Here is a 27,454-nt window from a genome sequence, read left to right as displayed (position 1 = left end):
TAAATATTAAGCAAGTTTTTTCAGTTATAAGTAAGATTTAAAAGGTAAACACAGACTATTTCAAACAAATCTATGTTACCTGAAATGCATTGATAATTGCCTAAGATATGCAACAATTTTTTGAATTGCTTACTGAATGAACCTCAAGTACTAATGTTTTTAAAAGCAAGGAAAATATAAGGCAAAAAGAAAATTAGAAAATGCACATGTTGATTAGTTGTTTTTCAAACATGTTCAAAATGGAAAAATATTTAAGTAACTTTCATAATGGCCAGGTTATATGGTGAAAACCATCAAAAAAAGAAAAACTTCTATTTAGTTTACAAGTTTGAATAAATGTGAAAAGCAATATGTCCTTGAGGCATTAATATTTGCATCAAAATTAAAACCACTAAGTATTTTAAAAATTATAATACACCATCTTGTGGTTATTGGAAAGGAATGCAACTTATAATTTTTGTATTTTTATGAGGTCTACATATTTCAGCATTATATTCTCTTTTTAGTTTAACCTGCCCTCATTTAAAAATAACATTCTTATAGTACACTTAATTCTAAAATAGTTCAGAAATATAAAAACATTATAGTCATTAAGACTATAAAGTGTGATCCTTTAATATCTTACAAAATATATACTATAAAAGACATATTATTTTCACCTTTAATAATAATCACTAATTTTATTATCATTATCAGAGATAAGACTTGAAAGGTAATATATTAGTTATCCATAAACTTTATAAATAAACTTCATTTTCAACTAGATTGCATGTATATCATATCTACCAGCTTATTTAGATAAAGATAGAAATTTTCATTTGTTCTTTTTAAAAATACTAGAATATTATGAATTAAAGAAAGAAGAAATAAAATGGAGAAAAAAAAAGAGGTAAGAGATAAAGTATTTGGGAGCTGGAATTATGAATAATATATACTTGCTTACTTCCAAAGTGCACATAAAATTCATTGCACACTTGGTTCTCAATAAATAATTAATGACTAAATGAATAATTTTAAAAATATTTACTTTGGTTTTAAAATCTAAAAATCTCAATTAAAGACATAAATCTTAAGTGCAAATAAAATAAATTTCTGTATACTCACATGCATATTTTACAATAAAATCTAGTACTATTTCACAGCTAATTTTAATAAATTAACTAAGGTGTTAAACCATACCACCCAACAAAGTAAAATATTTTTCTCAGGAAAAATAAAGAGGAATGGAGCTCAACAACATAATTTATCACAATAAATACAATATATAACATCTAATAAACCTATTATTTATTTACTTTATAAACATATTTCTTTTGAATTATGTGAAAACATAGTTCTTTTTTATTGTTTATGATCAACTTTTCTAAGTTTCTGGAATCAGTTTCATTATTTAACAGGTAAAGAAAGAAAAAAGGAAGGGAGGAGAAAAACAGAGAGAAATATAAAAAGGAAGAGTCTTACACCAACAGAAACTGTCTGAGATATGGAGATACATCAAACTCACTAGTCCTTTTTCCTAAAGGAATTAACAGGTAAGAATCTAATACGGAAAGAGAGATTCCTCCCTCAAGCCCCCACAGAAATCAGCAAATTTGAATAAAATAGTGAGCTAAGTTTCCCTTATGGCTCAGATGGTAAAGAATCTGCCTGCCAAAAGGAAGACCTAGCTTTGATCCCTGGGTGAGGAAAATCCCTTGGAGAAGGAAAAGGCAATCCACTCCAGTATTCTTGCCTAGAGAATTTCATGGACAGAGGAGCCTGGCAGGCTACAGTCCATGGGGTCACAAAGAGCTGCACAGGACTGAGAGACTACACTTTCACTTTCACTTTCACTTTCACTTTCAAGGGAGAACTCTCATCAAAGGCTTCGCAAAGGAAAGAATGGACCTTGTTTGAAATGGATAAAACTCATTCCCAACTTTCTCAAGGGGTAGCAAATATTCTTGGATTGAGGATAGTTTCTGAAGTTAGCTAAGCTTTTTTAGCATCATTCCTTCCAAAGAACACCCAGGGCTGATCTCCTTTAGAATGGACTGGTTGGATCTCCTTGCAGTCCAAGGGACTCTAAAGAGTCTTCTCCAACACCACAGTTCAAAAGCATCAATTCTTTGGCACTCAGCTTTCTTCACAGTCCAACTCTCGCATCCATACATGACCACTGGAAAAACCATAGCCTTGACTAGACAGACCTTTGTTGGCAAAGTGATGTCTCTGCTTTTCAATATGCTATCTAGGTTGGTCATAACTTTCCTTCCAGGAGTAAGCGTCTTTTAATTTCATGGCTGCAGTCACCATCTGCAGTGATTTTGGAGCCCCAAAAAATAAAGTCTGACACTGTTTCCCCATCTATTTCCCATGAAGTGATGGGCCCAGATGCTGGGAGGGATTGGGGGCAGGAGGAAAAGGGGACGACAGAGGATGAGATGGCTGGATGGCATCACCAACTCGATGGACGTGAGTTTGAGTGAACTCCGGGAGATGGTGATGGACAGGGAGGCCTGGCGTGCTGTGATTCATGGGGTCACAAAGAGTCGGACACGACTGAGCAACTGAACTGAACTGAACTGAAGCTTTTTTTAAAAAATGAGATGTACAGATAGAGTCATTTTTTTTTTTTTTTTAAATCAGTTCAGTTCAGTCGCTCAGTTGTGTCCAACTCTTTGTGACTCCATGGACTGCATCATGCCAGGCTTACCTGTCCATCACCAGCTCCCGGAGTTTGCTTAAACTCATGTCCATCTAATTGGTGATGACTTCCAACCATTGCATCCTCTGTTGCCCCCTTCTCCTCCTGCATTAAATCTTTCCCAACATCAGGGTCTTTTCCAATGAGTTAGTTCTTCGCATCAGGTGGCCAAAGTATTGAAGCTTCAGCTTCAGAACCAGTCCTTCCAATGAATATTCAGGACTGATTTCCTTTAGGATGGACTAATGGTTTAATCTCTTTGCAGTCCAAGAGACTCTCAAGAGTCTTCTCCAAGAACACAGTTTAAAAGCATCAATTCTTCAGTGCTCAGCTTTCTTTATAGTCCAACTCTCACATCCATACATGACTACTGGAAAAACCATAACTTTTGGAGATGGACCTTTGTTGACAAAGTAATATCTCTACCTTTTAATATGCTGTCTAGGTTGATCATAGCTTTTCTTCCAAGGAGCAAGCATCTTTTAATTTCATGGTTGCAGTCACCATCTGCAGTGATTTTGGAGCCCCCTAAAAAATAAAGTCTCTCACTGTTTCCATTGTTTTCCCATCTATTTACCATGAAGTGATTGTACTGGATGCCATAATCTTAGTTTTTTGAATGCTGAGTTTTAAGACAACTTTTTCACTCTCCTCTTTCACTTTCATCAAAAGGCTCTTTAGTTCTTCTTTGCTCTCTGCCATAAAGGTGGTGTCATCTGCATATCTAAGGTTATTGATATTTCTCCCGGCAATTGATTCCAGCTTGTGCTTCATCCACCCTGGCATTTCACATGATGTACTCTGCATATACATTAAATAAGCAGGGTGACAACATGCAGCCTTGATGTAGTCCTTTCCCGATTTGGAACCAGTCTATTGTTCCATGTCCCATTCTAACTGTTGCTTCTTGACCTGTATACACATTTCTCAGCAGGCAGGTTAGGTGGACTGGTATTCCCATGTCTTTAAGAATTTTCCACAGTTTGCTGTGATCCACACAATCAAAGGCTTTGGCATAGTCAATAAAGCAGAAGTAGATGTTTTTTCTGGAACTCTCTTTCTTTTTTGATGATCCAGCGGATGTTGGCAATTTCATTGTAATAGAAAATAAAAATCTAACACCACCTTGTGGAAATAGTTGTGCCCTGTATGCAGGTCAGGAAGCAACAGTTAGAACTGGACATGGAACAACAGACTGGTTCCAAATAGGAAAAGGAGTACATCAAGGCTGTATATTGTCACCCTGCTTATTTAACTTATATGCAGAGTACATCATGAGAAACGCTGGACTGGAAGAAGCACAAGCTGGAATCAAGATTGCTGGGAGAAATATCAATAACCTCAGATATGCAGATGACACCACCCTTATGGCAGAAAGTGAAGAGGAACTAAAAAGCCTCTTGATGAAAGTGAAAGAGGAGAGTAAAAAAGTTGGCTTAAAGCTCAACATTCAGAAAACGAAGATCATGGCATCTGGTCCCATCACTTCATTGGAAATAGATGGGAAAACAGTGTCAGACTTTATTTTTTTGGGCTCCAAAATCATTGCAGATGGTGACTGCAGCCATGAAATTAAGACTCCTTGGAAGGAAAGTTATGACCAACCTAGATAGGATATTCAAAAGCAGAGACATTACTTTGCCAACAAAGGTTCATCTAGTCAAGGCCATGTTTTTTCCTGTGGTCATGTATGGATGTGAGAGTTGGACTGTGAAGAAGGCTGAGCGCCGAAGAATTGATGCTTTTGAACTGTGGTGTTGGAGAAGACTCTTGAGAGTCCCTTGGACTACAAGGAAATCCAACCAGTCCATTCTAAAGGAGATCAGCCCTGGGTTTTCTTTGGAAGGAATGATGTTAAAGCTGAAACTCCAGTACTTTGGTCATCTCATATGAAGAGTTGACTCATTGGAAAAGACTCTGATGCTGGGAGGGATTGGGGGCAGGAGGAGAAGGGGGCGACAGAGGATGAGATGGCTGGATGGCATCGCCGACTCGATGGATGTGAGTCTGGTTGAACTCTGGGAGTTGGTGATGGACATGGAGGCCTGGCATGCTGCAATTCATGGGGTCACAAAGTGTTGTACCCGACTGAGTGACTGAACTGAACTGAACTGTACAAGATTCATTATACCTGTTGATTAGGAAAACCCTTCTTGGCAAGTTGATGCCTAGTCCTGCATCCCTAATCTAAAATGACTAGTAGGAATTTGCCAGGTAGAAAAATGGACAAAGGTTGCTCAGGTCAAATGGTAAGAGTATTTTAAAAAATGGCTGGCTTTGGAAAATAGAAAGCAATTTAGTGTGGTTATAGTACAAGCACAAATTGGGGAGAAGCAAAATATGAAACTACAAAGATGAACAGAGAGAGATCCTGAAATGTCTCCTCTGAGAAGCTAGAGAATTTGAACTTCATTATGGAAGCTTTGTGGAGACGTTGAAATCAGAGGATGTGATTCATATGCTCATGTCCTATCAAAACAGCTCTTTTTTTCCAATATAATATTTTATCTGCTTCAGCCCAAATAGGTCAATTGATTCCAACTTTCTAATGTTTAAGAAGGTAATAGAAATCCACAGAAATTGAGAACTGGTTGATATGTGAAAAATTCAACTAAACTAGTTATTTATAAGAACAATAAAGGTGATTGTACAAAAAGTAAATCCCCATGTCCTTTAAAAACACCTTAATGCTATAAAATAATTGTACATAGAGACAAGGCCCAGGTAAATCATACAAACAGGATACAAAGAGAAAAGGGCAATAGACTATCATATGCTGTCAAGAGATTATGTGTTTTATTTTAAACCAGAGCTATAAGTGAAAGAAAACTACTGCATATGGATGATGTGAAGTTCTAACTAGACAACCTAAGTTCCTTATATTACTTTGGGACTCATTTTAAGCATTAACTAACCAAATATCACATTTGTTGATAACTCATAGTAAATATGAAAATTGAAGACTTAATAACTTTCATCTTTGATTAGTTCTTAGGATTTGACCCCAAAACTCATTTTGACATCGTAATAAAATCATAATATAAAAAGTGTACTTAGACCTAATTTTCAGTCACACCTGTGGCAAAAGATATTTGATTTAGTCAGATCAGCAGATACAGCCATTAAATAAATCATATACTTGTCCAAATTTCTCAAGCTTTTTAATTGGTTATTTTACTCATAGAATGGTACTATCTGAATAGTCATTTAACACTATTTCAAGGAATTAATTACCTTTCTTAATTAAATTAAGTGAAGTAAATCGAATTTAGTTATTAAGTGAAGTAAAATGTAGGGATGCTGTACCCAGAATTTTGATTTCAGAAAAGATAACTGTATCATAAATTATTAAATATGGAGGAAATATCATATTTCTACTTTTATATTTACCAATAAATGTTTATAAACCATTAAATATTTAAAGCAATATAATCTCACCTGATGCAGCATCTAAAAATTAAGATCTAAAAAACTCCTTTTCAGTTATAAACAGAAGAGGTGTTTATATACTAAAAGTCTAAGTTCCAAAAGGCTTAAAAATTTTAAAGCCAAATTTTATGTTCTGAGTCATACATTTATATTAAAAGTAGCACATACTATCAGAAAGATTTCTCTATAAATATCTGTTCTTATATTTATAGAACTAATGGAATTATAGTACTAGAAATGTATAATATGAACTAGGTTCACAAATTTTTTAAAGAATAGAATGTAAAGATATTTGTTCAAAGATTAAATATATTAAAATCCTAAGGAAAATTGCAATAATCTCAATATTTTGAGGTTTATATATATTCTTCTGAAGACTCAAGTGCAAAACAATAAAAGATGCACTAAGAATAATATTAAGTGGCAAAGAAGAAACCTACAATATTCTCATATATTCATTAATGTAGAATATCCATTAAAATTTCCACAATGTGCTTTGAGATTGTTCAAATAGAAATGTATTGGCAGCAAAAATCTTCAAATAAGAATTATATTTACTTTCTAACTTGAAACTATTAATGAGTATCATATCTTAAAGCACTTAACAGCAGAGAAAATTTTTTTCTTCATATAACAGTTTCTGAGTTTTACTTCATTAATTATATTCTTCCAGTAAACTAATCTCAGTGAACTTCAAATAGCAAAAGTTTTTCCAATTTCAGAGTTTAATAAGAGGGAAAATAGTTGCTGGTTCTGAAACAGTTCAATTAAAAATATTACCTTTAAATTAAAAGCACAAAGTTAATCCTGAGTTCTATGAACCTTTGTATATAACGAGTGACAGAAGATCGTTAACAGTCACAGTTCTAAGTATTACCCTTGGTTGGCAAGATAAAAAATAGTTGGCTTTATTATAACAACAATTGTTTTAAGTTGCAAAAAAGTGACATTTACCTTTTCCAATTGAGCGTTTTTTTTGGATTTGTATAAAAACTCTCCCACTGCCACAAAAACAGAGAGCACCAAGCCGGCTGCCAGAACAATGAAGATGCCACCAATATTTTGAACCCCCAGGGCACTGGCCTCCTTGCTCTCCTCCTCTGGACACCCATTGCCCCTCCACCACTTCTCCTTCATCATGTGCAGCTTGCCTTCTTCTTGCAGCTGAAGAATTGCTATGGTGATTTTGTCTCTATATGGAGAACCTAAGAAAAGAGAGAGTTTGTTAATGCTTTCCAGGAAACCAGAATTTCATAATTAAAGGTTAACATGATGAAAGAACAGAGCTCTTTCCAAATGCTGTGAGATATGCCACTATTTATTTTCAGCAGGAAAAAATCAACTGGAAATGGTACATAATACAAGCTTAACAAAATAAATAGAGGTGGTGGCCTTTCTGATTTTGAAGGTTAAAATACATTTTATTTTGAAAGAGGAAAATATCTCTTGCTAAATGCAGGCTCAACTCAGAGAATTGGGAAAATAATAAATGGTAAGTAGAAATCTACAAAAAAGAAATGCAGAGAGGGCAAGGATATTTAGTTAATGGCTAGAAATCATTCAACACTGAAAACAGGGCTTTGATAAAATGGTAACCTCGGTTTTTAGGAAAGTTGTGCAAAAAATGGTGTTTCCCATGATTAAGTTGCAACAATTTGAAGCAGTCATGATTAACAAGTTCTGTTCAGTTCAGTTCAGTCGCTCAGTCATGTCCGATTCTTTGCGACCGCACGGACTGCAGCACTCCAGGCTTCCCTGTCCATCACCAACTCCTGGAGCTTGCTCAAACTCATGCCCATCAAGTCTGTCTGTCATCGGTCAGCCACCTCATCCTCTGTCATCCCCCTATCCTCCTGCCTTCAATCTTTCCCAGCATAAGGGTCTTTTCCAATGAGTCAGTTCTTCACATAAGGTGGCCAAAGTACTGAAGCTTCTGCTTCAGCACCAGTCCTTCCAGGGAATATTCAGGGTTGATTTCCTTTAGGATTGACTGGTTTGATCTCCTGTCCAAGGGACTCTCAAGGGTCTTCTCAAAAGCATCAATTCTTCGATGCTCAGCTTTCTTTATAGTCCAGCTCTCACATCCACACAAGACTACTGAAAAACCATAGCTTTGACAATATGGACCTACCTTTGTTGGTAAAGTAATGTCCCTGCTTTTTAATATTCTGTCTAGGTTGGTCATAGCTTTTCTTCCAAGAAGCAAGCATCTTTTAATTTCAAGGCTACAGTCACAATCTGCAGTGATTTTGGAGCCCAAGAAAATTAAGTCTCTCACTGTTTCCATTGTTTCCCTATCTATTTCCATGAGGTGATGGGACTGGATGAACTATGGATGGAGGTTCGTGACATTGTACAGGAGACAAGGATCAAAACCATCCCCAAGAAAAAGAAATGCAAAAAAGCAAAATGGCTGTCTGGGGAGGCCTTACAAATAGCTGTGAAAAGAAGAGAAGTGAAAAGCAAAGGAGAAAAGGAAAGATATAAGCATCTGAATGCAGAGTACCAAAGAATATCAAAGAGAGATAAGAAAGCCTTCCTCAGTGATCAGTGCAAAGAAATAGAGGAAAACAATATAATGGGAAAGAATAGTAATCTCTTCAAGAAAAGTAGAGATACCAAGGAAACATTTTATGCAAAGATGGGCACGATAAAGGACAGAAATGGTATGGACCTAACAGAAGCAGAAGATATTAAGAAGAGATGGCAAGAATACAAAGAACTGTACAAAAAAGATCTTCACGGCCCAGATAATTAAGGAGGTGTGATCACTCACCTAGAGCCTGACATCCTGGAATGCAAAGTCAAGTGGACCTTAAGAAGCATCACTATGAACAAAGCTAATGGAGGTGATGGAATTCCAGCTGAGCTATCAAATCCTAAAAGGTGATGCTGTGAAAGTGCTGCACTCAATATGCCAACAAATTTGGAAAACTCAGCAGTGTCCACAGGACTGGAAAAGGTCAGTTTTCCTTCCAAACCCAAAGAAAGGCAATGCCAAAGAATGCTCAAACTCCCACACAATTGCACTCATCTCACACACTAGTAAAGTAATGTTCAAAATTCTCCAAGCCACGCTTCAGCTATACGTAAACCATGAAGTTCCAAAGCTATGTTTTTTTGTTTTTTGTTTTTTTTTTCCAGTAGTCATGTATGGATGTGATAGTGGGACTATAAAGAAAGCTGAGCACCAAAGAATTGATGCTTTTGAACTGTGGTGTTGCAGAAGACTCTTGAGAGTCCCTTGGACAGCAAGGAGATCAAACCAGTCAATCCTAAAGGAAGTCCTAAATATTCATTGGAAGGACTGATGCTGAAGATGAAGTTCCAATACTTTGGTAACCTTATGCAAGGAATTGACTTACTGGAGCAGTCCCTGATGCTGGCAAAGATTGAAGGCAGGAGGAGAAGTGGATGACAGAGGATGAGATGGTTGGATGGCATCACTGATTCAGTGGACATGAGTTTGGGTAAACTCCGGGAGCTGGTGATGGACAAGGAGGTGTGGAGTGCTGCAGTCCATGGGGTCGCAAAGAGTCGGACACAACTGAGCGACTGAACTGAACTGAACTGAACTGAACTAATAGGACCAGATGCCATAATCTTCATTTTTTGAATGTTGAGTTTTAAGCCAGCTTTTTCATGTTCATCAAGAAGCTCCTCAGTTCCTGTTTGCTATCTGCCATAATTGTGGTGTCATCTGCATATATGGGGTTATTGATATGTCTTCCTGTAATCTTGTTTCCAGCTTGTGCCTCATCTAGTCTGGCATTTTTCATGTTATACTCTGCATATAATATAAGTTCAATAAGCAAGTTGACAATATACAACTTTGATGTACTCCTTTCCCAATTTGGAACCTGTCTATTGCTCCATGTTCGAGTCTAACTATTTATTCTTGACCTGCATGCAGACTTCTCAGGAGGCATGTAAGGTGGTCTAGTATTCCCATCTCTTGAAGTATTTTCCACAGTTTATTGTGATCTACACAGTCAATGGCTTTAGCACAGTCAATGAAAGAGAAGCAGATTTTGGGGGGAATGTTTTTGCTTTTTCTATGATCCAACACATGTTGGCATCTTGACCTCTGGTTCCTCTGTCTTTTCTAAATCCAGTTTGAACACCTGGAATTTCTCAGTTCATGTACTGTTGAAGCCTAATTTGGAGAATTTTGAGTGTTACTTTGCTAGTGTGTGAGATGAGTTCAATTATGTGGTAGTTTAAACGTTCTTTGGCACTGCTTTTCTTTGGGATTGGAATGTAAACTGACTTTTTCCAGTCATGTGGCCACTGCTGAGTTGTCCAAATTTCCTGACATATTGAGTGCAGCACTTTTACAGCAATACATTTTATGATTTGAAATAGCTCAGCTGGAAGGAGCAGTTAACATTTTGCAGATAGTAATGATTTATATTTGTTATTTGAGACAAATACCAGAAGTAATGGTTTGTACAGACTTGGATCATTCAAAAATCATCATGGTGACACGTTGTAAGATTTTTTTTTGGTTGTTTGTTTATCATTTTACACTTTGGAAAGAAATATTACTTTAATTGTAAGCAACAGTATAAATGAAATTTAGTATATATGCTAATGGGGGTAGATGTTCATCTGCATTAGTGTTATATGATAAGTAATAACTTTTCTAATTGGTTGCCCCAAAGCATGGAATAATACTGAACTATATGCATCTTTCAACATCTGTCCCAAAGGATCAGTCTTATTGCTTTCTCTCCTCCAGAAAATAGTCTGTTATTAGTGTTTAATCATTCCTAAACTCTAATCTTTCCTAAACACTGCACATTACAGTTTTCTGCACAAATTCATCCATCAGTGTTTTTTTCTGCTTGTAGAAACATACTGATTTCAGCTTGCATTCCATGTTGTCAGTGATTTTGTCTTGATTTAAATATTTCTGCATATATACCTAAAGATTATTTTGGCTAAGAGCAATTAAAAACCTGATCTGGAAACTATTTTGCCCCATAAGGAACAGCACTATATGTCTTCTTTTTACTTGATTAGTATAACAGGACTAATTCAGCACTGCTCTTTTAGCAAGAACAGGCAAGCTAAAAAGCAGACATACAAGGAACATCATGAAAAGTTAGTACCTAATTGAAAAGTTGGAGTGAAGGTATACCAAGTCCAGGTAGAAAGCTGTTTCCTTAACGTAATCCTCAATTTATGTAGAAGAAATGTTTAAGTACACGGCTTCTATATATCTTTTTCACTATCTTCCTAAAAGGTGCATTATCCATTCCTATAATTAGAACTAATTTATTTTTTTAACTATGCAAAATCTAATTATGGTAGGAAAATTTATTCTCCTTAGTTTCCTTCCTCTGTCCTCTTCCAAATACTACTCTGATGAAGATGCTCAGTTTAAATTCTTCCCCTTAGCCCTTCAGATTTCAGTGGATTAGCCTGGTGCATACTATTTTCTACCTTGATCATTTACTGGAGACTCAGCTTAGGTCATTAAGTGTCACTATTATTTACCTTTTAAGATGTGATCTATTTTCCTAAGTAGATTATAAACTCTAACATACTGTAAGAGTGACAATGGGGTGTATTTAGTCTTCTCTGGCATGTATTTAAAAAATATAAATGAAGGTCATCTTGTTTGGCTATCCAGTTTTCATTAATTCATTACATCTAGTCTAGAACCAGCTTTAAAGTCACGTGTACTCTGAATTACCATTCTGATTAATCATGTATGTCCTGGGCAACAAACATTGATTGAGAAAAAATCATTTTAGGTTATCAAATATATCCTTCCATTGGAAAAATAGCATCTGAAACAAATTTTGTACATTTAGTACTTATAGAAATGACCATGCTGCTGCTAAACCACTTCAGTTGTGTCTGACTCTGTGTGACCCCGTAGACCGCAGCCACCAGGCTCCCCTATCCCTGGGATTCTCCAGGCAAGAACACTGGAGTGGGTTGCCCTTTTCTTCTCCAATGCAGGAAAGTGTAAAGTGAAAGTGAAGTCACTCAGTCATGTCTGACTCTTCGCGACCCCATGGACTGCAGCCTATCAGGCTCCTCCATCCATGGGATTTTCCAGGCAAGAGTACTGGAGTGGGGTGCCATTGCCTTCTCTGAGAAATGACCATAGGTGGCTAATATAAAAATATAGCCTTGAATATAAACAAATGTTTGGAGGATACTGACATGAAATGTAGACTTTGAAATATGGAAAATTCTTGATCTATTTAAGTAATATTTTGAGGCAGGTCATTTTTCATCCTGAGCAAAACTGAAAGAATATTATTTTATTGCCAATTCACCAAAACTCCTGAATTGCATTATGATGTTTATTCTATATTTTCAAACACCATATTCTCTACTACATTCTCAAAATAAGGTACAGATGAAAAAAAAAAGTAAACCAATTTTCAACAAATGATGGACACATCTTCATTTCTTGTTGGTTGGGCTTATCCTCAGCACTTATTGTAAATATGAAAATGTCCTGTTGCTAGCACACCTCCCCACACTTGTTTCCAGTGTAAACATAATAAGTAAATAGAAATCAGTTCTAATAAAAGCTGAAAAACTAATATACCTCAGTTTGAGTTTTGTAACAGGGTGAAATAATACAGATAATATAATCGATGACACTAAATCACTGCAATGCTTTGCCATTCTATTATTGACTTATTTTAAAAACTAATAATTCATCAATAATGACATTACTTCTTTGGTGTGTTATTTGATGGTCCTTGGGAAGCATTTCTAGCAGATACCAATAAAGTCAAAAGTGGTTTGAAACTTTATCTAGTTGAAAAATTTCAAGGAGATATTGAGATCAATGAATAAAAGTATATTTTATCTTCTTTCAACATGAATAACCATGCACTTAACTCTAATGAAGTGAACAGCCATTAGTTAGAGTCTAAGTTTTGCTCAAGTATGAACCTAGCCTCAATCCATAGGTTGTCAAGACAAAAACTATGAGGCCATTGAGTGGCAGCTGTGAGAAGCTGGGGTTAGGTACCTTAAGCTTGCCTTCAAGGAAGATGAGTACCTTTGCAACAGGGCTCTTAAATTGGATTAGAAAACTACTGAGGAAATTGCAAATATATCTAATATAACATATGCTTTTGCATCTAAAAGTCAATCCTCAAATGCTTAAGAGGTAAACAGGTAACTTGTGAAGAAACAAGTTTGACAAAAAGATCTGAAAAATTGTAACATCAAGTATGGAAAGATAATTTTCAGTTCAAGTTTTATTTAAAAATCTGTGGGAATTTCAACACAGGGTTCCCAGATACTTAAACGTTTATTATATCCCAGGAAATATTTTGTCTAAAATTCTCTACATTAAGATTTTGGCATATAAGTTACTTTTAAAATAACACCATGTGAGATAAGGCAAATACCTCTTAAAGCTGAATTTAACTCTCTGATTTTCACTATGCAATTTCTGGTTTTTATTTCATTTGTATTCCTGCTTACAATGAGACTTTCTTTGGTTGTTTAAACATATGCTCCATTCTGACAGTAAGGAACAATTATGTTTAAAAATGGTCTTTTTTCAAGTTGCTGAAGGATCCCATTTCTACCTTACATGAAAGAAAAGGAGAGTGAGAGAGAAAGAAAGGGAAGGAGGAAGAAAGGAAGGAAGGAAAACAGACATATGATTACTATATAGTGAAGTCCCTTGAGAAGGCCTAGGGCTCAAAAGAAAACTCAAGAAGACATAAAGGCACTTTTGAGTGACAAACAGCAGCAATATATATGTGTGCATAAATAAAACCTACAACACACCTATTCAGAATTTCTCAATTAAAAAAAAAAAATTAGTCTCCAAATGCCCCCAAAGGTTAAATTTTGATCAAAGGACTTTACATAAAATTATAATTTCATGAACATTCTTTCTAGCAAATAGACTAAAAGCTCCTTAGGAAAATAAACTGTGATTTGTTATAAACAATTAATATAAATCTCACCAAGTAGTTCTGAGCCAACTTGCTGGGTTTACTAAATTGAGTTGACTCCCTTCTCTCTTACTTTCTTCCCTCCTTCCTCCTCCCTACCTTCCTTGTACCTTTCCTTCTCTTTTTTCATACATTGTCTCTGTTTGCTTTCCTTCTTCTCCTTCCTTCCCCCTCCTACTTCCTTTCCTTTTCTCTCCCTCCTCTCCCACCTCCACCCCCTCCTTCCCTTCCTTTCAATCCTTTGATGTTTCTTATAGAACGGAATACACATGTAGTTATACATTCTTGGTTCTAAAGTTTAAATCTGCTACACATAAATTATCGATTTGCTCATTTGATTGTTTTGTTCATGCTCTTTACAAACATACAAATTTAAGTGTGTACCAAACATTTTCCTTATTTTATTCAGGAAATATAATATAGAAAAGATTAAAGAAAGGGAATTAGCTTTACTTTTAACTCTTGAAGAGGCTTATTAATGGATATAAAGCTTTTCTTTAAAAGTTGCACAGCAAATTTTCTAATACCTATCATGCTTTAGTGAAATATTTTAAAATCACAATATCCATATACCAGCAATCTCCCATCCATCCTGCCAAAAATGTCTTTACTTTCAAATTAGGCTTCTGCATGCTTTAATCGATTACTAAGGTCAGGGGGAAAAAAACCACTCTTTCTTTCTAAAAAAAAATCTCTTTCTAAAACTTATTATAACAATATTTCCTAAACTGGCTTTTTCCCATACACTTCTTTTTTGGGAAGTGTACATCTGTGTTTCACTTTTAAAGAATTCATCACTCAAATAAGCTTGAAGAATACCCCATAACAAATATACCTTTTGTGTAAATATACTTTATACATTAGCAAAATAAAAGGCTGCTATCTCTCCAATGAAGGATAAGTTTAAAAATGTCTTAAATGATTACATTTGTTTTATTGAAGAATTTTTTCTTCCTATCTATTAATGTTCCCATCAATTAGTTTGTTTTAATCTCAATTTGAAAAGCACTGCCTTCAATAACAGTAATTACTACTGTTACTACATAAGCTCTCTCTGTCAAAAATAAGCTGTTTCTTGTTAGATCTTAGCTTTGAATTTACTCATCACAGGACTACTGATCAAGTCACATATTTTTTGTATGTTCTTTTTCATCTCTTCATATGCTTCATGAAGCATCAGCTCATAAGAATCTACATTACAATACTTTAGGACATGTCTTCACAGCTGGCTTTTAAATCCCTTTACAAAACACATTTGGGTGATAATAGTTATGAGTTATTTAAATCTATCTGGATATCAGAACTGATGAAACCAATTCTGGAGGAAAATACACTGTCTTATTTTTCCTAATAGTACCCAGATCCTTTAAATATTTTGTTAAAATTGTAAGAGGCTGGCTAGGTATTTATGTTTCTCATAATAACAAATCCCCACTGTCCACTTCCTAAAGGACTTTAGTGTCCTTTGTTTTATATTTCATAGTTATTCAACTCATCATAATGATATTATGAGCTGTGTATTACAGAGATTTAGGTAACATCCTGGTATTTGTTCTCTTTGGGTCTGGGAAGATATTTGTACGAAATAGACTACTCATAATTTTAGGTTCCCTCTAGCACAGCATGTCATTTCTCCAAGATACTGTGCACTTTCTGAAGTATAGTAACTTACACATCGTATGGGTATGTGACTATACTATATTCACAAAGTATATATAATTTCAATGATTTGACTCAAAGAGTTTCAATAATTCCTTAATTATTCCTCTATTTTGAAGGTGTTTAATATGATAAGTATTTCTAAGGCACATACCCAAATACTTGAAGTGCTTTAAATAACAACTTAAAACATCAGGCTACCTGTCAGTTATAGGTAATCAACCATCCATTATTCATCTTTTTTCATCCAGCATCTAGCACAGTACCTGTCACAAAGTAAGCATTTAACAATGCTTTTTGAATGAAACATTGAATCAATTATAAAAATCCATTATGATATAGTCAAAATATGTTAAGGTATAACTTCTGATATTGACATCTTCTCAGTTTCTTATTAAATTCAGTAGAACACAGAGTTCATAAACATATGAGTTTCACACTTTTAGTGTTGACCGTCTAGGATAAGTTAGGATGATAAACAAGTTCATACATCTTTATGCCATCCATCAGCTATCAGAGGCGACCCTTGGTCAGTGCCTTAATAAGTGAAAGAACTGTTAGCACAAAAGATCTGAGGCTATCTGCTGGAACCATCAACTTTCATTCTTAAATTACAGTGCTTCTGGCAATGTTATATTTTATGAAATTGCTCCCTGCTTCCTATGCTGAGATGAGAGTTGGGTGCCCTAAATGCACAACATATTTTGGGTGCTTTTAGAGCTTTATCTCTTTTTACCATTATTTCCATGATAAAATCTTCCAATAATATTGGAACTAGACCACATTTTCTTAGAGCCTTTTTTTCTCAGTAAAAGATGGGTTTTATTATCTCTTAGGACACTGCCTCTCTCATATTTGTTTTTAAGATGTGCTAAGTTAAATTTTATATTTACATTTCAGATTCAATTTTACATTGCTATTCTCCAGTTTTATGCTGTATTCAGTCAACAGTGCTATTAAACAATAGCATAGCGTCACTGTTCTTTTCCTCTATAGAACTTGTCTCAGTTTGTAACTAAAAGTAATTTCTGGGACTATTTGTTTAATGCTCATTTATAGTAACAGGCTGTAAATTTCATAAAGACAGGGGTTATTCCTGCTTTGTTAGTAGAATACCTGGCACACTCATTTGTGCAAGAGTGTGTGCTTAGTTGCTTCAGTCATGTCTGAATCTTTGCGACCCTATGGACCGTAGCCCACCAGGCTCCTCTGTCCATGGGATTCTCCAGGCAAGAATACTGGAGTGGGTTGCCATGCCCTCCTTCAGGGGATATTCCTGATCCAGGGGTTGAACCTGCAATCTTGTGTCTCGCAAATTGGGAGGTGGGTTCTTTACCACTAACATCACCTGGGAAGATCAAATATAATATTTACATACATGAATAAAATATTAATCACTTTACAGCTGGTCATGCATACCTGCAACTTTACCTTCAATTATTTCTTATGAACCTAAACTACATATCTTTAATCTATATGCAATAATTATAATATATTTATTTCAAAGGAAGAATTTAATATATATAGCAACTAAACACTCCATGGGACCCATTTCAGATTTCCTGTTAGATAAAGGCTAAACTAGTGTAAAGTTATGGTCATCACTCTTTGTATTTTATTTTGAAGGTATTCTATCAAAAATATCTCAATTTGATAGGCGTATGAAGAACTCACAAGTGATAATCATAAAAATTAAAGATTAATCTCATCTTGAAAACAAATTACCAGCTCATAACATAATCACAGAACAGTAAATGAGTGCCATACATGATCATTTCTCCATGATAACTTATGATCTTTCCACACTGGAAATCTATGAACATCATTTTCCTGCTTAAATATTTTTAGTGGTGCTCTAAAGCTATTGAACAAGTTTCCCTGGTGGCTTAGTGGTAAAGAATCCACCTGTCAATGCAGAAGATGCAGATTCAGTCCCTGGGTTGGGAAGATTCCCTGGAGAAGGAAATGCCAACCAACTCCAGTATTACTGCCTGGGAAATCCCATGGACAGAAGAGCCTGGTGGGCTACAGACTTTGGAATGGCAAAAAAGATATGACCTAGTGACTAAAACAAAACAATAAATCTATAGACTACAAGCTCAATTCCTAATGATGTCCATTTCTTCAACGTATCACAGACTTCTCAGACTGTATACTAACATTCCATTAGTACAAACTATGAAGTTCTATTTCTCTGGAGAGCCCTGTTTTCATACTTTCTCCAATTTTCTGGTTGAACATCCTCAACCAGATAATCTGCTGCTCATCTTTCCCTAACTTTGTACACTTTTCTTTGGCTGTCACAGAGATATACAGGATCCTTCTTCTTTGGAGTCATAGCACATAGCAGATACCCTAGTATAACATTTGGTATGTGGTATTCTAATGTTTTGCTATATATCTTTTCCTATTGAATAATTATATGGGGGTTTCCCTGATGCCTCAGACTGTAAAGAATTTTCCTGCCATGTGGGAGACCCAGGTTTGAGAGCCATGTATGAATATTTTTTATTATTAATTATTACATGTACCAACACAGGTGATAGATTCTAATCATTACATATACATACACAGGTGCTAGTCATATAGGGATGAACAATGTAACATGAATCCTGCCCCAGTTGAGTTTTTACTGTAACACAAAACGCATGTATTAAATAACCTTTGCAACTATGAGAATGACTATAATGAACACCATATTATAGAAACATGTGACATATTGAACTATGTTAGTCCGCTGACTTTGTACGCAAAAAGGGTTGCATTATTTTGAAGATCATAGGGACAATAACTCTTCTTTCTCTTTGGCTGCCTTTCACCTATTTTTCCTCTATTTCCTTTCTATATGCATTCCTGGTTTAGAAGGGTATATATGAAAATGGCAAACAATAATGAAAGCACCCCAAACTTCTTTTGTTGATTTTTCTAGATACAGAGAACTAGTTCAAGATATTGGGTTCATGGTGGAATGGAACCAAATATAAATGCTTCTATCAATGTAGAAATGTGGATATACCACCAAGGATCATCAAACATATATATATTTAAGATAAAATTTTAAAAAGTAATTAAGCTAAATACCTATATTCAAATTCTATAACTGGCTTAAATTGGATAGAGATTGTTTGGTTTTTTTTTTCCTCTGTTGTAGACCTCAAAATTCAAAGTTTTAAGACCTCTATGGAAAAGGATTCTACTTAAAGGAATATTTGTAGAATCCTCAGGAGAATATTTAAGCATCTAAGATCACAGAAGAGATGAGTATATGAGGCACACAAAATGTATCAATGCACATGCATGCTGTCTCGCAATACGTCCGACTCTTTGTGATGCTGTGGACTGCCATCAACCAGGCTGTTCTGTCCATGGTATTTTCCTGGCAAGAACACTGGTTGGGTTGCCATTTCCTACTCCAAAATGTATCAATAAAAACCTTCAAATTGTAGAGTAGATATTCTATCCAGTTGCCTTTTATTACTATTCTGAATATTCTTTGACTTGTGTGAAAAAAAGAATAAGAAAGGCAAATGTTATCAGCACATAATGAAAAAGTAAACTATTATCACTTGTTCTGACCTATTTCATACATATTAGTTAAAAGTGACTGGTGAAGTAGATTTGTAGTCACATTGCTACATATTAAATCATGAAACTCTGACGTAAACTATGAAAACAGAAATAGTTTCATTCTAGAAACCCTGTCTTCCTAACAATTTTTTCATCTGCATGATAATCATTTGAATAGTGATAAGAGTCATAAGGTCAGGAATACTTTCCTCACTACGATGTTTTTGTTCCAAGTTCAATATTAAACTTTGATGAATGTATTATAATAGCTGGACAATCGGAAATAAAATCATCATCCTATTTAAACTTCAAGAACCCCCAAACTGGGAGAGAATAATTTTTTCAGGAGAGTAAAATACCTGTCATTTAGCAATGGGTCCCCCATTTTTGTGATACCAGGGGCCTGTTTTGTGGAAGACAATTTTTCCATGGACTGGGGCATGGGGGATGGTTTTGGGATGACACAAGCACATAACACTTTTTGTGTACTTTTCTATTATTATTACATCAGTTCTACCTCAATCATCCTACATTAGATCCTGGAGGTTGCAGACCCTGGCTCTAAGGTAGAGCTCAAGTCAGTTTTTCAATTTTGCCAACTTTTGGTTCTCCCCAACCTCTACCACTCTGATTCCCTGCATTAAATAACAGACTACTAGTTGATGTTCAATATTGCATTCCCCCTATTTGATGTTAAATTTGTTTTCCTATCTAAATTTCTATCTAATTTTTTAAGTCTATCTCCTTAAGAAAAGGGATGATCTATATTTATATTTTATGTTCAGTATATTACAGATCCAAACTGGTTGAAGAATGATAAAATTTCTTATACATTGACAAAATTAGAAGGAAACAAACATATCTTCAGAGGTAATCCTCTCTGAATACAACCTGGATTCTGTTTACTAAATACTCAGGAAATGTTAAGAAAAAAAAAATTATACTGCTCATTTAGATCAGTTCAGTTCAGCCACTCAGTCCTCTCCGATTGTTTGCGACCCCATGAATCGCAGCACGCCAGGCCTCCCTGTCCACCACCAGCTCCCGGAGTTCACTCAAACTTACATCCATCTGGTTGGTGATGCCATCCAGCCATCTCATCCTCCGTCGTCCCCTTCTCCTCCTGCCCCCAATCCCTCCCAGCATCAGAGTCTTTTCCAGTCAGTCAACTCTTCACATGAGGTGTCCAAAGTACTGGAGTTTCAGCCTTAGCATCATTCCTTCCAAAGAAATCCCAGGGCTGATCTCCTTTAGAATGGACTGGTTGGATCTCCTTGCAGTCCAAGGGACTCTCGAGAGTCTTCTCCAACACCACAGTTCAAAAGCATCAATTCTTCGGCACTCAGCTTTCTTCACAGTCCAACTCTCACATCCATACATGACCACAGGAAAAACCATAGCCTTGACTAGACAGACCTTTGTTGGCAAAGTAATGTCTCTGGTTTTGAATATGCTATCTAGGTTGGTCATAACTTCCCTTCCAAGGAGTAAGCATCTTTTAATTTCATGGCTGCAATCTCCATCTGCAGTGATTTTGGAGCCCAAAAAAATAAAGTCTGACACTGTTTCCCCATCTATTTCCCATGAAGTGATGGGACCAGATGCCATGATCTTCGTTTTCTGAATGTTGAGCTTTAAGCCAACTTTTTTACTCTCCTCTTTCACTTTCATCAAGAGGCTTTTTAGTTCCTCTTCACTTTCTGCCATAAGGGTGGTGTCATCTGCATATCTGAGGTTTTTGATATTTCTCCCAATAATCTTGATTCCAGCTTGTGTTTCTTCTAGCCCAGTATTTCTCATGATGTACTCTGCATAGAAGTTAAATAAGCAGGGTGACAATATATAGTCTTGACATACTCCTTTTCCTATTTGGAACCAGTCTGTTGTTCCATGTCCTGTTCTAACTGTTGCTACCTGACCTGCATATATGTTTCTCAAGAAGCAGGTCAGGTCTGGTATTCCCATCTCTTTCAGAATTTTTCACAGTTTATTGTGACCACACAGTCAAAGGCTTTGGCATAGTCAATAAGGCAGAAATAGATGTTTTTCTGGAACTCTCTTGCTTTTTCAATGATCCAGCAGATGTTGGCAATTTGATCTCTGGTTCCTCTGCCTTTTCTAACACCAGTTTGAACATCTGGAAGTTCACAGTTCACGTACTGTTGAAGCCTGGCTTGGAGAATTTTGAGCATTACTTTACTAGCGTGTAAAATGAGTGCAATTGTGCGGTAGTTTGAGCATTCTTTGGCATTGCCTTTCTTTGGGATTGGAATGAAAACTGACCTTTTCCAATCCTGTGGCCACTGCTGAGTTTTCCAAATTTGCTGGCATACTGAGTGAAGCACTTCCACAGCATTATCTTTCAGGATTTGAAGTAGCTCAACTGGAATTCCATCACCTCCACTAGCTTTGTTCATAGTGATGCTTTCTAAGGCTCACTTGAGTTCACATTCCAGGATGTCTGGCTCTAGGTGAGTGATCACAGCATCATGATTATCTTGGTCATGAAGATCTTTTTTCTACAGTTCTTCTGTGTATTCTTGCCACCTCTTCTTAATATCTTCTGCTTCTGTTAGGTCCATATCATTTCTGTCCTTTATCGAGCCCATCTTTGCATGAAATGTTCCCTTGGTATCCCTGATTTTCTTGAAGAGATCTCTAGTCTTTCCCATTCTGTTGTTTTCCTCTATTTCTTTGCATTGATCACTGACATGTCTAATTTCCACATGTTTGTGTGTGTCTAAATTTGAACTAAATGAATTGAACTCATATCATGCAAGGACAAATAAGTTTAAATATAAGCACCTTAATTCTCCATGTTGAAAATAAAGGACAAGACCTTATTTCCCCCTTTTCTAGAGCACTTGGCTTGGAAGATTGTGTTTTATAAGTTTTTCTTTCCCTATAGCTTCAAAATGTATATAAATCTTTTTAGGAGCTAAATAAGCCACTTTTCAGTTTTAAGGAATGTCTTCCTCAAGGACTTGGGGCCTGTCTTTTTTTGGGGGGAAGGGGATTGGGGGGGAAATATAATCATAAGGAATCTAATGTCCCATCTCCTAGTTTCTGTGAAAGAGTAACAGCCTACTTTGGTGGGACCTCACTCCAAACTGCAAACCCTCCTCTTGTCATAACAAAAGTTATCTTAATTTTTCTTTGGATGAATTCAGTTAGCTAACACAGATATTCACTGCAATCATCAAATCAAATTATCTAATCCAATAATATAAACATGATTCTACCCATGTTGAGTCTCAGAGAGGCTTAGTGACTTCACCTATGACTCCTGGGACACTTAGGTGGAACAAAGATTTGTGTTAAGTCATGTCTACAATGGTAGGGCAACACATGCAAGGTACTCATCTTTGGAATTTAGTGCTTATACATTTTACTTCTGTGCTTTGACTTTTTTTCTTTTCCTTAATACCAGTGATTCATTGATCTTACTTAGTCATGCTAACCAAAGGATGACAGTCTGGCACAGTCAATCAGGCTAACTAATCTATAATGTAATTTGAATCCATGGCCTTGGAGTAATCACCACAAGGCACCAACAAAATAAATTCATGGTCTAATGTTTGCATATAAAATCTATCAGGACAAACTCTGTTTTCATGAGAATTATCCATGTATTTATTGTTTAGGGACCATGTGGTCAACATTTACAATATTAATGAAGGCTGCTTACATTGGTGCTCACAATTCATCAAATTCCCTCTGGAAACTTCCTAGATTCTAGCTTTCAGAGTTTGTTGATAATGTCTATGGAGCACGCATAGCTTACAAAGACTCATCTGTTTTCAGTGACATGAAATCTAGGCTTTAGAAAATATGGCAGGAAAATACAGGTGTATTTTGGCTTTTTGTTTGTTTGTTTGTTTAATTTAGGCTCTGAAAATTATTAGATCTCGATTGAGACTTGCAAAATCACTTCACCAACATTAAAATTATGCTGCTTGTGCAATGAAAAAATAGAATGCATTTTAATGGAAGGTTTGACCTGCAGAAAGATGAATAATTTGCATCAATTTTTGTGCATTATGTTCAACTAATGAAGACAAATGTATTCATTCATTTTAGTAAAGCTGAAGAACTAAAGACCAGCAATTTTATGCATCTATGATGAATATTACAGTACTTATTATATGATGAATTGGGAATTCTAGAATTGGATGGTGAGCAAAACAGGGGAAAAACATGCTTCTCATACTGATTTCTATTTTTATAAAATGGGCATCTGCCTTAAACAAACAACATGCCTCTTTTTAGTACTGATCCCAATCTCTCACTTAGTCAAATAACAAGAAATAAAGAAGCAGTGAAATCTCATGCATTTAACATTAGAAAATACAAGAAAGAAATTTTACATTGTTCACATGTCAAAGTGATATCCTTCTACCATAAAGAGTCCACGATACAACCTATTGTGACTTTAGGCTGATTATGTGGAAGGACATTATAATGAGATAAAAGTAACTTAAGAATTATTAATAGAGCGATAGCTATTTTATATTTGTTAATACAAAATATGTTAGAAAATAGTTTACAAAGGTAATATTAAATTCCAATTGTGAAGTAAGAATGTATCTTATTTATAATTGCATATGAAAGAAATAAATATATAATAGAAATAAGATGCAAATAATTTTGTGTAAATAGAAATAAAATGTAAATACATTTACATAGAAAATTTAATAGAAATAAAATGTATATAACAATTTTGTGTCTGATAAAATTGTCTTTAAATTTAACCCTAGTATTAAAGACATATATAAAAAATAAGAGACATTTATAAAGCCAGTATCTTTGCATTCATCTTTACTTTGTCTCTATATTGCCTATTAAGTTCTTCATATATTACATACCAGTAGTTTTCTATGATAGCAGTAGTTTTCTATGATATGAGTAATTTAATGTGGATTTAGTTCACAGAAATAATTATACATTGACTATTTAAACTTACTAGTGATGTAACCCCACAAGTTAAGTAGGGATACATAAGGTTACAGAAAATTTTAGCATTGTGGATGATAGGCACATAAACAGTATTTCCTGCATCCCCTTTTCAGTTGACTAGTATTTCCCATATATTATTTACTGATGAGGCACCAATAAATGGATGAACTCTACCACTAGCTTACTTTTAAAGATAGAAACAGTTTTAATGGGACCCTACAGACACTTTACAATATTTCTATCAAACTGAACACAGCAAAGCAAAATAACACCAACTGGCTCTAATGGATTTCTCTAGATTGCTGCTTTCCTACCAGCTCACAACTGCTGAGTCTGCCTAGTCCTCAAAGTGCACTATGCACTCAAAATTCCGAAGACAGAAGCCAAGAAGGCTTTTAGTATGGGTGGTCAGAAGGGAGACAAGGCAGCTGAAAATGCCATTAAGTAGAAATGCTCCCCATTCAACTACATAGATTATAACCTATGCTGAATTAACAAGCAAGACTGCAACCCCTCACACACATTTTAGTATTCCTTAATGAAAACTGCTGTGATTTGTTTTTTGCTTTAACCCCCACCCCGCATCCAGTTTTTGTTGTTTTAATTTGAATGGATGAAAAGGAATTTCAGTTAACTTATTATAAGAACACCAAAACTTCAAAAATCTACCATACCATAAATATCACATTAAAATAGCACCACTGCATTCTGAAAAACTATGAAAGGCATTTAATGTCACCATGAGCTTAATTAAGCCAGCTTATGCTTATTTAGCATTTACCTTCGAATCATTGTTGATTGCTCCACTAAGGTATTTTGTGTAAACAGAGCTTCCCTAATTAAATAGCTTCTATCTGAGTCATTCAGTGAGTCTACAACATGCTTTGGGCGGTAATCATCACACTCAGAGTGATGAATGGTCACAGCAGGGCCCTAGATGAATCATAGGAGGCCCAGCAGGCTCAAAGGACACATGGACTTTTGGGGGAAAAAACAGAAAATACGCATGAGTTTTGAAATATTTCTCAATACTCAGTTCAGAAGAAACATAGTATTTCTGTTTAACCTCCTGCACTTAACCACACATGCCTCTATGACAGTAACTAAAAATCTGAGTAACAGTAAAAGCAAGGGAAAGGGAGTTCCTCTTTGATCACATTTACAATATTAATAAAAATAGAATTTTCATTTCAGTTTATGGCTCCTGCAGGTATAGACTCAAAATCCTGAGGAATTTCTGGTATCGATCTAAATTTCCAGAAACGGCCTGCATTGCTTTGCTTTGAATAGAGTATCTCCTTAACTTTTGCTGGGAAAAGAAATTCAAATACCCTTTTATTTTTCACACCTAAAAACATTAGTTTTAAAAATTTATTCCTTATAATTAAACAAAATTTTAAAATTAAGTAAATACAAGTTATCAAAAAATCATCACTATTCTTGAACAAGATTATATAAAAGGGAAATGTTAATTAATGAGTTGAGATATTCAGGTTATAATGTTGGTTGAAAGTTTATGGTATGTCAGAATCTCATTCAAGTACTAGAGTTGCATGTCATTTCATTTATTAATGACTTAAGTAATAATTCATGAAATTATATTTTTGGCAGAGCTATGACATAAAAAATCATAAATTACTGGCTGATTTTTTTTTCCCTCAGAAGCATTTGAGGGGTTAAAGTGTGAAATGCCTCTTTCTAGATTATACTACTTTGATGAATTTATATGAGTTAATAAGACTCATAATGTATTGGAGACTCAAAATCATTTAATTTTGTGCTATGCTTGAATTAATAAAATAAAATTTACTAAGTTAAAAATTTAATATTATCAAGTCAAACAGAAGAAAACAAGTTATCTGAACAAGAGAAACAAAAAGTATATTGTAATACCTGCAGGTGACTGATTTGAATATTTATTCCTTTAAGTGTAGTTATCTTATTCAGAATTAGGCTAAAAATAAAGTGTATGTTGAATATATTAATAAAGAGACATTTTAATAAATTTAAATTCAATATTTTTTGGCAGTGAAAATAAAAATATGGTGAAATGTTCTTCCTAGTCTATAATTTTGCTATTTCAAAGTATTATTAGATATTTTGAATTTGTATAAATATATACTGATAACTTTATATTAAAATTCCAAGAAGGTCCTTATAAAAGAAATTTATCATGTGCTAGCTTCTAATTTTTAAAAATTCTCTATTTAAAACACTAATATATTACATTATTACACCACACTAACTACACTACAAAGATGATTCCACATAGATATATAATCCAACTTGATTTCTATAAGTTTCTCGTGCAAGTGACCTTGCAAATATCAGTGACTATTTTTTTGCAATAACTAAGCTTTTTCAAAACGGCAAAAGTTGATCTGATCAGCTGAGCTGAGTAGATTAAAGAAAAAAAAAAAAAGACTACATCCTAAGGCTTATAGCTTAATTTGTTTTGTTCTCTCAATTTATCTATAAGGTTAGAATGAGAAGAAATAGAAATTCCAAATGTTGTGTATTTTTGTTAATTTAGAAAGTTACATTAAAACTAAAGTATATATATTATTATTTTAAATTGTTTTATATTTTTCTTATAAGTCAATATTTTATAGTAAATACTGTCAAGGGTAGGAATAAAAAATCTGCTCTTTGTATAGGTCCCATAAACTATAACAGGTAGCTTCCCTAGAACTGATTCAACTATTATCTTTCCTTTTTAAAATAGCTTTCACATCCGAAATATCCCAGTGAGTTTTTGAGAATTATATACTATTTTGATTGATTGGGCTTCCCTTGTGGCTCAGCTGGTAAAGAATCCACCTGCAATGTGGGAGACCTCGGTTAGATCCCTGGGTTGGGAAGATCCCTTGGAGAAGGGAAAGGCTACCCACTCCAGTATTCTGGCCTAAAGAATTCCATGGACAGTCTATGGTGTTACAAAGAGTTGGACACGACTGAGCAACTTTTACTCACTTTGATTTGTAGCAAGTGAAAGTGAAAGTGAAGTCGCTCAGTCGTGTCTGACTCTTTGGACCCCGTTGACTGTAGCCTACCAGGTTCCTCCATCCATGGGATTCTCCAGGCAAGAATACTGGAGTGGGTTGTCATTTCCTTCTCTAGGGGATCTTCTGGACCCAGGGATCGAACCCAGGTCTCCCACATTGCAGGCAGATGCTTTACCCTCTGAGCCACCAGGGAAGCCCCTGAT

General features: G+C 35.1%; 1 protein-coding gene across 8 annotated transcripts in view; it reads right to left on the bottom strand.

Moving 5' to 3' along the window:
• Positions 1-27,454, bottom strand: part of GRIK2 (glutamate ionotropic receptor kainate type subunit 2) — a 742,533-nt gene that overhangs the window by 10,337 nt on the left and 704,742 nt on the right. For all 8 annotated transcript variants that reach the window (XM_025294639.2, XM_025294642.2, XM_025294643.2 and 5 more), the window contains one exon: positions 7,070-7,320. In XM_025294639.2, coding sequence (XP_025150424.1) covers positions 7,070-7,320 — 251 coding nt within the window. The remainder of the gene's footprint in view (positions 1-7,069; positions 7,321-27,454) is intronic.

The sequence above is a fragment of the Bubalus bubalis genome, chromosome 10, assembly GCF_019923935.1.
Source record: "Bubalus bubalis isolate 160015118507 breed Murrah chromosome 10, NDDB_SH_1, whole genome shotgun sequence".
NCBI classification, from domain to species: domain Eukaryota; kingdom Metazoa; phylum Chordata; class Mammalia; order Artiodactyla; family Bovidae; genus Bubalus; species Bubalus bubalis.
The sequence above is the reverse complement of the archived record's forward strand: the minus strand, read 5'-3'. Positions and strand labels throughout refer to the sequence as shown.